The sequence below is a fragment of the Stegastes partitus genome, unplaced genomic scaffold (genome assembly GCF_000690725.1).
Source record: "Stegastes partitus isolate 25-593 unplaced genomic scaffold, Stegastes_partitus-1.0.2 Scaffold1496, whole genome shotgun sequence".
NCBI classification, from domain to species: domain Eukaryota; kingdom Metazoa; phylum Chordata; class Actinopteri; family Pomacentridae; genus Stegastes; species Stegastes partitus.
This window is the reverse complement of record NW_007579227.1, coordinates 145,053-158,108: the sequence shown is the minus strand read 5'-3', so window position 1 is coordinate 158,108 and position 13,056 is coordinate 145,053. Positions and strand designations below refer to the sequence as shown.

The 13,056-nt window shown below is 43.5% G+C and overlaps 1 protein-coding gene across 1 annotated transcript in view; it reads left to right on the top strand.

Moving 5' to 3' along the window:
• Positions 1-4,266: 4,266 nt before the first annotated feature.
• Positions 4,267-13,056, top strand: part of trim9 (tripartite motif containing 9) — a 57,832-nt gene continuing 49,042 nt past the window's right edge. Inside the window, exon 1 of the mRNA XM_008300080.1 lies at positions 4,267-5,169. Within this exon, the coding sequence (XP_008298302.1) occupies positions 4,330-5,169 (840 nt within the window). The 5' untranslated portion in view covers positions 4,267-4,329. The remainder of the gene's footprint in view (positions 5,170-13,056) is intronic.

Sequence of the window (13,056 nt, the reverse complement as noted above, 5' to 3'; positions counted from 1 at the left end):
GTCAAGCCAGTCAGTGTCTTTACTGTTCTGTCTTGGTGCACATGAGGTCACTGGAAACAGCAGCTTAATCACAGAAGCAGGAGCACTCTGGGATGTGATCAGAGAAAAGTAAAAAGGAAATCTGTGAAGATTTTCTCTCAGAGCCGCCCGGTGAGTGCGTCTATGTGTGGTTGTGTGTGTCCTGGCAGCAGGAGAGCGTTGGCACTGAACAACAAAAAGAAAAAGAAGAAAAAAATAGCGATGAAATAGAGATTTAGCACTGTACTCAAAGGCGGCAAACAGGAAGCTGCAGTGTGGCCCCAAACTGAGGAGATTACACAGAGAACAATGTCATCATGCTGGAGGCGTCGGCGAGCACGCATCCAAAAATAGCTGATGGACTTGTTACAAACATTTGGTTTGAATCTGCATTGTATTCGGTTTAATCCAGGCATGTATTTACACGGATAAACTTGCCATTTGTTGTATATTTTCACAAATCTTAGAGGATAATGAGCAGAAACATTAACAGCACAGGCAGCCCAGGAAGAAAACAGGCAACTCATTGGTAGTGTCACGTTCAAGAGCACAATATATTTCAGTTCTCTTGTGCATTTCTTCATCGATCTTAGGCACAGAATAGACATTACTGCTAGCCTGTTGTTATGTAACAAAAACCTCCATATTAATGCTCTTCCTATTCTCAACCTTCTCTAGAGAATATGCAAATGTAATCACACTGAGTGGCCTCACGTTGCCCTCCGTGGGTCTGAGACACAAGCATTCCTTTAAATGGGATTATTCCATTTCATTTCCCTATCAACAGCCGCACCGAAGACTAAAAGTAGGCCCTCACGTTGCCATGGATGTCTCAGACATGACTGAGGTATTTGGCCATAGAAATGAAGAGGCTCTAAAGAAAAAAAAAACCCTTGAGTGCAGTGGAAAGCTGCTGCTTTATCTTATCTCACAAGGTGTCAGTTTTCAGTGTGCTGAAGGAGTGATCTGTGCTCCCACTGCAGAGGCTTTTCAAATAACAAACAGATAAAATGCTGCAGTTTTATACTGGAACAGGATTTCTATATGCAGATCTTGATTGTAAGATCATCTATAGCCTGAGCCTGAGCCTACCTGTGAGCCTGACAATCAGATGTGGAAAGTATCCAAGTACATCCATCCCTCCATTTTCTTCTGCTTATCCAGGGTAGGGTCGCGGTGGCAGCAGGTCATTCCAGAGGTCCATCTCCCCACCAATGTTTTCCAGTTCATCCCAGGCATCCCAAGGTGTTTCCAGGCCAGATGAGATATGTAATACCTTCAGAGAAAGTTGTAGGTCCACCATGGGTCTCCTCTTGATTTGTCCTGAAAACCTCAGAATGAAGTTACCTGATCAGATGTCCAAACCACTGCAGCTGGCTCGTTTTAACTTGAAGAAGAAGCCCTTCTACTCTGGTCTGATCTCTAATGTTTCGTGTCCAGAGGGGCATTTAGACGCACCGCTTCCCACCATTCAACTGTACAACTCAGTAATGTCATGATGTACGACTGTCCGTTGCTCTTCAACAGGAATCCAATACAAGCTTCACCCTCCAACACAAAATCAATCACTGGCTGCACCTGATCGGATGAATCCTTCACACGGTGGCCTGGCTGCTCCTGGATTTCAAACCAGACTAGTTAGCTCGACAGTTCTCACCAAAATGTGTTTGAGGTGAGAAATAAATCATAAACTGAATCTGTCTTCATTATTTTGTCCCTTGAAACGCAATGCGACACGACCAGAACACATTGCATGGCAGCTCATGTAGGCAATGAATGGGTGCCGTTAAAGTGACAGATCTGGTGGACATGTTCCTTTAGGCTGAGCATGTGGCCCTTTCTTCATCAGTAAGTTTTTAAATATTCTCCATCTCTATTCTCTACCATGACAGGGCTTGAACCCTCAACCTTCTGATCAGTAGTCCAAAGTCTTAACCACTGATCCACATTACTCAGAGGTCATGACCTCAGGCAAGGGTTGAAACCTAAACCAACTAGTTGTTCAGCTCCCTCATCACCATGATGGTCTGATGTATCGCCCACACTTTATGCTGATGCTGCACCAACTCCCCTGTTCATCTCAAGCTACATTTTCCCGTCACCTGTGAACAAAATCCAGAGATACTTCAACTCTTTCATTGAGGTAGCTACTTACTTTCAAGCCAGAGGGAGCAATCTGCTAGTTTCCATCAAAGAACCGTGGCCTCAGAGTTGGAGGTGCTGACTCTCATCTCGACTGCTTTACACTTGGCAGGAAACATGTCCCAGTGAGCGCTAAAGGTTGTGGACTGATGCAGCCAACAGAACCACATCATCTGCAAAAAAAAACAAAAAACATCAGAAGTTCCCAAACCTCTGAAAGCACCACATCTATGTTGAATGTTAAACATTAAATGTTGCAGATCACCATTAGAAAAAAACAAAGGCACATTAGGTGAAGTAATAAATATTAATTCAGTCTTTGAGCACATGGGCAAAAAGAGTGACCCCGATGGAGACTGAAAGCTTCATGATTTAACCTCTAAGAACTCATCTCTGTGTTGGAGGTACACATTTAAGTATGTAAGTTAAGTTATGAAGTTTTTTTTTCTATTAAATAATCCCTCCCTACCTTGGCTTTATTGTAACTCTGCACCTGCCCCTTTATGACTCGCTGTAGCTCGAGCACACCAGCTCACCTACAACGCTCCTCAAACTCTGCAAAACTACTCTACATTGTGCAAAGTAGTTATATTGGAATAATTCAGCCATACATGCTCAGAACCAATTCTGAAGAAGATTATAGATACAGAAAGTCCCACCCTGCAAGCTGACAGGATTGATTCTTTAGGTTTGTTATTGTTTTGCTCATGATGTGTTTTAAAGTATGTAAAAAACCAAAAATAAATAAACTTGTTAACAAAGTAAAAACCTGATTTTTAACCTACTATTTCTCTCAAAGTGCTTTATCCAACGGTTGTCTGCAGCATTTAACAGCAAGCCAGACTTCCTTGATCTTTCTTTTTTGTATTCTTACCTGTCACACTAAAGAGCACCTGTTAGATCAGCTTTCACAGTCATGCAATGCTTCTTAATTTGTGTCCTACATTAATCCCACTTCATGAAGTTTTATATGCAGGTACATTGCTTGTTACTTATTATTATTATTACTTATTTTTTTTTAAACCATTGCATTTATATGACAGCTTTAGTGCTAAAACAAACTTCTTTGTTTTGAGAATCTGTAAATAAGTTGGTCCCTTTTGAGTGAAAATATCTAATATTTCCCAATTTTATCTTCTGAAATGTGAAAAAAATGCTGCTTCTCTCACTGTTATATCATTGCAGAACATTTCAGAGTTTGTTTTTGTGTATTGGTTAGACAAGAAAAAAAAGAAGCAATTAACAGTTGTCACCCCCTGAGCTCTGGGAGCTGTAATGGGCATTCTGGACAATTTAAATGCAAAACAGCCAAATGATTAATCAAAACAGTAAAAATGCTAATAAGCACTTATCATTAGTTGCAGCTGTGTTTTTTGCTGACTGGGATTTTTGGACACAAACATAATGAGCTTATAAAACTCAGACACGTTGTGATAAATTGAACTCCACTGCACTTTATGGAGGAGCTAAACATTAAAATGGTGCACAACAGTAATCCGGTGTTGTAATATCAGAGAATCATGGTTTTACTTTTGATACTTAAATGAAATCTGCTGATATTGCTGGATTTGCACTTGTAATTAAATGTTTGCATTGTTGTTCTTCATTAAGTAAACACTCTGAACACTTAATTCCACCACTAAAGTAATCGGATTAGGGGGGAATTGTCTCAAACAAAACACAATATTTTCAGTTTTTCTCATAGAAGCACACAATGGAAGAATGTTAAGTTTATACAGTATTATGCATGTGTGATGATATTTTATTAATGTACTCCGTGATTTATTGTTTACTTTATTGTTTTCCTTTAATCCTCTAAACAATTGGAATTAGCCAGTGATGTCTGCAGACACAACTATCTTCTTGTATCTTGTTGTGAAGCTCATTAAAGCGCCTCCACACGGACAGCTCGCTCATTCAATGGCTGTGTGGAATCCACTGGCCGTCCAATAGGAAGCCAGTCTGAGTTGCTGCTGCTTGCTCATTGGTGGAGAGCGCTTTGTCCCGCCTCCTCGGTGCTGGTGTCTTTCCTCTGGTCAAGGTTGCACTTGCAGTTCCAGCAGCAGGACGCGCCGGGAAGAAGCTTTTACGCACCAACACAGAGCAGCTCAGTTAGCTCTGCTGTAACTTCTCCACAGAGGAATCTCCCACCTCGCAGCAGCAGCAGTCATGGATGAAATGGAGGAAGAGTTAAAATGCCCCGTTTGCGGCTCGTTTTACCGGGAGCCCATCATCCTGCCGTGCTCCCACAACATTTGCTTGGCTTGCGCTCGGAATATTCTCGTGCAGACCCCCGACGCCGAGTCTCCGCAGAGCAGCCGAGCCTCCGGATCCGGCGTGTCCGACTATGATTACCTGGATTTGGATAAAATGAGTTTGTACAGCGAGGCGGACAGTGGCTACGGCTCCTACGGGGGCTTCGTCAGCGCTCCGACCACCCCTTGCCAAAAATCGCCAAACGGTGTCCGGGTTTTCCCTCCGACTGTCCCTCAGCCTCCAGCCCAGCAGCAGCACCTTCTCCCGCAGCCCGGCTCCTTACCTCCGATCCCCCGCAACTCCTGCATCACCTGCCCTCAGTGTCACCGCAGCCTGATCCTGGACGACCGGGGGCTCCGCGGATTCCCCAAGAACCGGGTGCTGGAGGGGGTGGTGGACCGGTATCAGCAGAGCAAGGCGGCCGCTCTCAAGTGTCAGCTGTGCGAGAAGAGCCCGAAGGAGGCCACGGTCATGTGCGAGCAGTGCGACGTCTTCTACTGCGATCCGTGCCGCCTGCGCTGCCACCCTCCCCGCGGTCCCCTCGCCAAGCATCGCCTGGTGCCGCCGGCGCAGGGGCGGATAAGCCGCCGCGCCAGTCCGCGCAAAATCTCCACTTGCACAGAGCACGAACTGGAGAATCTCAGCATGTACTGTGTGCAGTGTAAGATGCCGGTGTGCTATCAGTGTTTGGAGGAAGGAAAACACGGAACACACGAGGTCAAAGCTTTGGGCGCAATGTGGAAACTGCACAAGGTACGTGCGTAAAATATTACCAAACTGTAAAATCTTTAAATATTGCGTCTGTTCTTGCTGTGTGTTTGTGTGTTTCCTCGCTATGATTCGTCATCCTCTGAGCTGAGCAACAAGTCTGCATTGAAAATAATTTGCGCTGTCTTGTCAGCTCTGCTCTAAAGCTGCAGGGATTCTGTCGCTTTGGATTTAAATGTATGCGTAACAATGCAGAGCGAGTGGATGGATTTTCTTCATATCCAGCTCACATATTAGTCACGCTGGGAACTTTGCTATCTTTTGGTGCGCAACTCTTTCTAGAAGCAGCTCTATTTGATATTCAGTTCACGAATGGACAGCCAGCCAGGCCTAGTTTATCAACAGGAACCTGCTTCTATCACATCCTCTCCTCTCCATGTTAAACTGAACAGTGGTTCTGGCATCATTTCAGCTCTTGACATTTGTCTCCTGAGATTCCATACAGCGGATTCCTTCACTCTGTGCATGCTCCACTCCCTTCTGTGCTTTGACAGCTTCACAGGCCCCCCCTGGAGATCATTAGGCACGGCTAATATTGGAGCTATGCTTTAATAGGAGGCAGCAGCGGAGCACAGATTGCAGGCCTGTGGTGTGAAATGCTATTTTGGAAGCTTAGGTTGTTGTGGGCAGGGAGGCAGTGCGCTTCAGAAGGCACAGATTCACCTTTTCAGTGCAGAAGGAGGATGTAGAGCCAGATATAGCCCTTCAGTACTCGCATACACCTACACTCACATGCAGGGAGAGCGCTGGAGTCTCCTGGTTTCCATGACAAAACGTGAAAAGTAGTTGAATTTTTGGTGCCACTTTCTCCCACACATATAAACACCATTACCTCCCTGTAGATAAGCAGTCCTTGTCATTTACACTCTTATGTGTCCAAAAGGGCCATTTAACCAATCCCAAGTCCAATCATCTCTGTTAGATGATGGCAAGATAGTCTGTCACCTCATATGTGAGGGGCAACTGTAAAATTGATGGAAAAATCAGAGGGGGGTTGAACATTTGGCTCACATTGAATTTCCATCTCCTGAGAAGTCTTTCCTGCTTCATCTTTCCTGGATCTGAAATGGAAAAAAGGAGAGTATTTTTAGAAACCAATCGGGTAGAAACTGGTGCCAGCATTCAGTCGGTTGCCCTGTTTTTTTTGGTCTCCATCACGGCACCTGGTTATTTCTGACCCGTCATCTGAAGCTGCTGCCCACAGAGCTGCAACAGATGGCTGAGAGCTCGGAGCTGGCAGAGCTGAGGTTGGGCATCTTTTAGAGCTTCGGGGTGTTCCTCACAGTGGTCATCATGGACAAAAATGAGAAGCTTGTTCATATCCTGCAGATATACTGTAGATTCTCATGTGTCACACTGTAAAAAATGAGTACTTTTGACATGTTGGGGAGCAATTCACTGTTATTTTACAGATATTTTGTTCAATGGTGGAAAACAACTAGAAACACGGAAAAAAGCATCTTAATCAAATCAGAATAATTGCAGAAATAATCTCTGCAGCATGCCTACAAATGTATATCACATGATGCATTCATGCACAGCGCCTATAAAAAACTATTCACCCCACATTGGAAGGTTTTCTGTTTGTGTTTTTCAACGCTGAGTCATGGTTGGTTCAATCTGGCTTTTTTTGGACAAAAACATACAAAAAAAATGACTCTTTTATGTCAAAGTGAAGAAAGATTTCTACAAAGTAATGTCATTTATTTAAAAACATTAAAGGTAAAGTAAGAGTTTGCATAAGTATTCACCTTGTTGAAATCCGTATTTAGCAGATTCACCTTTGGCAGCAGTTACAGCATTGAGCCTGTATGGATTGGCCTCAGTCAGCCTTGTACATCAGGACACTGTAATTTTACCCAAGTATTCTTCATAAAACTGTCAGTTGCATGAGGATGATGAATGAACAGCCCTTTTCAAGTTCAGATTAAGGTCCTGGCTCTCCAGAACATTCACCTTGTTGTCGTAAAACCATTTTGTGTAGTTTTTCCTGTATGCTTCAGCTCATTGTCTTCCTGGAAAACAAATCTTTTTCCAAGTTGCAGTTCTTTCGTGGACTGCAGCAGGTTGTCCAACAGGATTTCTCTATACTTTGCTGAATTTATTCTACCCTACATCAACACAGCATGATGCTGCCACCACCATGCTTCGCAGTCGGGATGGTGCATTTGTGATGATGTGCTGCACCAAACATTCAGTCTGAAGGCCAAAAAGCCCAATTTGGTCTCATTAGACCAAAGAACCTTCTTTTCGTTGACATCAGAGTCTCCCGCATTCCTTCTGGAGAACTCTAGTCAAGATTTAATATGAGCTTTTATCAACAGTGTCTTTCTCTTTGCTGCTCTCCTGTAAAGCTTTAACTGGTGAAGAACAGGAAACAATTGTTGTTGCACAGTCTCTCCCATCTCAGCCACTGAAGCTCATAACTCCTTCAGAGAAGTCATCGGTGTGGTTGGTGGCCAAATTCATTAGTGTCTCTCAGATTTTGAGGACGACAAATCATATTCCTTTTATTTCTTAATGATGGATGTTCACTTAGTCTTGTATCCATCCCCTGACCAATGCCTTTCAACGACCTTTTCACAGAGTTGCTTGTAGTTTCCTTCTTTTGTCTTCATGGTACAGATACAGCCAGGAGTCCAGTGACTGGACCTTCCAGGTGTCTTTATACTTAAATCACATTGGACGCCTTCACTGCACTCAGATGATCTCCATTTCAGTAATCGTTTGACTCCCAGCACCAATTGGCTGCACCTCTTTTCAATTAGGGGAATTACTCCAAGGGGATGAAGACATGCAATCATTTCTTTTACATATTTAATGTTTAACTGATTGACATGACTGTAAAAAATCAGTTTTAACTTTGGCACTAAAGAGTCTTTTCTTGTGGGAAAAAAAGACAATTAAACTGAACATGATTGAAAACAAGCTGCCTGCTGGAAACAAGGTTAATGAGATTGAACCAAAACAATGCGCTGCATAATTCTCTGACCCGTTTCACAGTAAATGTTTTCTAAGGTTTCTCTTTGGACACGTGCAGAACCATCCATCCAGTGATCAAATACACATTCTGCTCAACCAGATCCTCACACAAGCAAAAAAATCAAATGCACATAAACATCATGTTTTGCCGTCATACCAACACTGATCAAAGCTTTGGGCTGTTTGATCTGAGCGCCTTTTTTTTTGACTGGGCTGTTGCATTTTTCATCGCTGCTGTCTTAATGTTGATGCAAAAAGTGAAGAAGCTTTATCTTGAATCCACACCTGCAGCATTTACACTTCAGAGCTGAACACTTGGTGCTACACTTGTCTATCATTTAATAAGATCTTCTGAGGATTTTTCTTCAAGGTTTTTTTTTTTTTTTAATCTGCACCATCATCATTGTTGTCTCAGTCAGGACAAACTGTGCTCGCTCTCTCGATCTTTGTGTAACATTTCTCTCTTTGTGGGGGAAAGACTTGCCGCCATGGCAACCAAATCCCTCTTGATGTTGCGCAGAGCAGCAGAGGTCTCTAAGATACTGGACCCCACGAGGAATCCATCCCAGATGCTTTACAGCTTTCCCCCTCCTTCCTTTCTGTCCGTGTGCTAAAATGAATGTTGCTTCAGATCATTACTTTGGTCTTCATGCTCCCTTTTGCTGCCGTTTGCTCACGCGTGTGCTCGGCTTCTCCTCTGGTCTCACAGGGAATCAAAAAAAAACCACAGTGATTCATCTGTAAGCTCCCTTTTTTTTGGACTGCGTGACCGTGTCGGAACCACAACAGTAATCGATTTCATGTCCCCGAAGTCAATTTATCGAGCAGAAATGTTCGAGGCTCGTCCGGCGCTCGCCTGCCTCTTCAGATTTGCGTCAGGAGGTTTTGTGCTGTGACAGGACGTCCGCGTTAATCTCCGCACGTCGCATTAAAACGAGCAAAGAGGTGCCGCCGCGGCGTTAAACCTCGACCCCTCGCCTCTTCTGCATGTGTCACGGGAGGTCGAACAGGACGCCGAACGCGATCCGGGTCACGCTCTGTCGCCTCGGTGTGTTCAGTGGCAGTTAAAGGTGATTAATTAGATGGAAGTACAAGAGGATGAGTGGGTGTGCGACAAATAAGCAGCAGCAGATTGAAGTAGAAAATTAGTTTTGTCCTCTGGCTACAGGAGACTAGATAATGAGGAGAGTTCAACCCACCCCCTGAAAACTTCTCTTTGTGGAATTTGAGTAATTTCTAAGCAACCGAACCCTCGGAGCCTCCAGCAGATTTGTATTTATGTTGGCTCGTCTTTAGCTGCAATAGAAAGTCCTCTATGTAAACAGCACAACCATGGCTAGAAGTGGGGAGAACTCATAAATGTCTGGTGCAATATAAGGATTTTACAACGCCATAAATCATACCAAAACAAAGCAGAATATCTTTGACTATATGTTTTACAGAATATCTCTGAAGTGGAATCAACTTGTGCAACAGGCACCCACCCTGTTACCAAGACTGGGACACAAAGGTGACTCCACATATTTTACCACCTTTGCTTTTAATTTGTTACCGTTCTAAACTCCAATCTGCTCTGTGGAAACACTGCCTGCAGTTCAGCCGAATAGTCCTCGAATTTCCGTTGCAAGACTGTTGGTCACGGCTCAGTCAGAAATGTCCAAGAAACACTAATCTTTTGTTTTTTGTGGAATCTTTTTAGTGCAAATGCTTCATTTTTTGGCAGATTTGTATGTTGGCCGACAGGGGCAAAAGACGTACATATACACAAACAAAAAGAAAACGCTGCACATCCAGTCACACAACAGAAGTGCCCCAGGCCTCTAGGGGCAGATTTTAAGTCTTTATCTTTTCAGTCACTGTGATTATATTGGTGCTGAAGTGGTGTTTTACTACCGTCTCCCTGTGTTCTCTCTGTTATTTATGTTTGTCCATGGAGACGAGAGAATAGAAACCTTTTCATTAAGCCTCCTTGTCATCCTTGTCTGCTAAAAAGCTCACTGCTGCCCCTAGAGGCCTGGGGTGCTTCCGCTGTGTGGCTGGATATGCAGCGTTTTCCTTTTGCAGCGCGTTTCTGTTCATGCAACGCATTCATGTATATGCAGCTTGTTTATGTTCATGCACATCATTTGCTCCCGTTGGCCACCGTTGATTTGAGGACACACAGTGATCTTAAGCTTAGATTTGGTCACATTTCCTGATCCTCGATTAGTTAAAAGACTGTCCGACTGTCAGTTTCAGGATGATAATTAGGCTGATTTTCCAACGGCGATCGTGTAGTAGAAAGATGTTTCACCATGCCGAATGTATCTTCCAACAGCTCGCTCCTCTGTGTACAGTTTTTTAGCCTTGCCGCATATCTTGTATAGCTCAAGTGTGTTTTATTTTGCTTTCTAATATGCTTCCATAATTGTCTCCGATCTGCTCCGTGTAAACACTGCCTGCATGTCAACCAAAAAAATCTTGTCATGTGATTGTTGCTAGCAGCTGTGTCACTCGTATCTTCATGACTGTGCCGAGGAATGCAGATGTTTTTGTTTTTTACGGAGTCCTTTTAGTTCAAAAACTTCATTTTTGGCAACTATTTAAATGAGACTTGTTGAATAAAGTGGTTCTGATGGGCATCACAATCTTAAAATTTCTGGATGAGTAGTTTGAGGACCATTGGAATGTTAAAAATCCAACAATCGTGTCTGTTTTCGCAGTTTCTGGCTCTGATAACTGGTGTAAATTTGTGGATTTTTTCCAAAATATAAATTGCCGTCCACACCCATTGGCAGGTTTTGTGGTTCAGAGATGTTTTTCTGTTCCATGTGCTCCCCTTTAACATCCCCCATGTGTTTGATTCTAAGCTGCTCTTCAAGAAAACGCAGCCCCGATAGAAAGCGACACAAAGTTAACCCAGACGTCTGCTCTGCTCGTACAAGGAGCCCCCCCAAAAAGCATCCTAATGAGGACCGGCGGAGCAGGTGCTGCGACGAATATTAAAAAATCCCGTCTGGGCTCCGAGGCTGATGTTGTCGGCAGCTGTTGATTCGCTGGCGGATGAGCTACCTGCAGCTTCTGTGAACTCAGCAGGAGTGAAGGGGAAAGCCTCCGCAAGTCAGACAGCGGCGGCGGGATTCCCGTCAACGTCTCCTGCTTTAACCTCTGTCTGCTGGTAGTAATGAGTCTCACTGTCAGTCTGGATTCACTGAAGCCACAGTCGGTCCTGCTGGGCTCAACGCTCAGGACGTCCACGCAAAGAGCAGCGGGAAACTGTCCATTACTGAAGATGCATGAACTCAATTAGTAATCAGAGGAAACGTGTGATGGTACTTATTCTACATGTGCAAAGTGCAGCGATTTATCAGCCAGAGTAATGACGGCTTCAGCTTTAATACCTGTGAGGATGTGTGTATGTTCTTTGAAGAGAGTTTCACTGAAGTCTTTCTTTTTTGTTTTCAAGAGGTTTCCTTTGAAACATCTTGACTTCAATCTTCATAGAGTGCAAAGCAGAGAGAGACTTTTCTTTACATTTCATCATGTATAGTTAATATTCATGAGCGCTGGACTGTTTTCAGCCATTAATGACTGGGTTTTTTCACCATTCGATGTGTTTTAATTCTTCCTGTACGATTGCTTTTGTTGTTAATGACCATTTCTGTACAACCACTGAAGATGACGTCGAAGTGAACTCATGTGGCTGCATCATGCTGTGTTTTCTTCACAGACAGTCGCTCTTCTTCTGATGCTTTTCTGACTTGAATCATCCCTTGAGGCGTGTCTGCCGCCCTCACAGGTCAAAACATTGGAAGTAGGATCACAAAACTCACGCTTTGGCTCGTTTCTCTACTTTTGAGTCACAAATCGTGTCGTTTATCAGATCTGGAAAAACCAAACGAGCCAACTTTACAAGGCACTAAGAAGCTGACCCAGTAGGCCAGCTCGACAAGAACTAAAGCCCCAGCCAGAGATTACGTGTATCACAAACGTGGTTATCAACTTTCTTTGTCAACTCAGACTTTCTGCTTTAGACTCTGTTCACATCCAAGGACGCATCATGTGACTTGTCCTCTGCACAAAATGAAACGATCGTGTGCAGCTGCTTCTGTCACCACGTTGTTTTCATGGAGGACAATGAGGAATGTAAAAAATTTTGAAGGTAAAAAGCGCCGCTACTGCAAATGGTGCAAGACAGGAATGCTGGTAGAAAACTGTTAAACACGTTAATATGTAATATTTATACTGATGCAGCCGCTTATTTCCAACTGACAGCTGCACGTTAAAGTGAAACTTAATATATTTAAACCTGATCTTTTATTGAAGTGGATTTAGGTCTGACACTGTCCCATAATGCAGAATATTGCTTTAATTTTTGGCCAAATCAAAGTGAAATTGTTAGTGATTGAATATTCTCTGTAATAAATACCAGTAGAATAATCCATTTTCTATGTTTTATCAGCTTCAGTACCAGCAGTGTAAACGGACCTGACGGCAAATCAGAGCCAAACATAAAAACATATTTCTGTGATTTCTGCATCGCCAACTAAATACATGTCGGGTTCCCATGGCAACGAGATGCATGCAGTGTGCGATACTGTAACTGCACGACTTCATTCAGTGATATTAGTAACTCACAACTCGGCATGTTAGCAGATAAAACACATTCCCTCAGCTTAGACTCTGTATCGCTCATAAATAATAGTCAGGAAACAATTTGGTTAAAGGGAGACGCTCTTTCCAGCCGGTTTGAATCCTAAACTCTGAACACAACCTGCTCCTGACCAGGTTAGCTCCACAGCATCAGTTACCATGGAGATCCAGCTCCACAGCATCAGTTACTATGGAGATCTAGCTCCACAGCATCAGTTACTATGGAGATCTAGCTCCACAGCATCAGTTACTATGGAG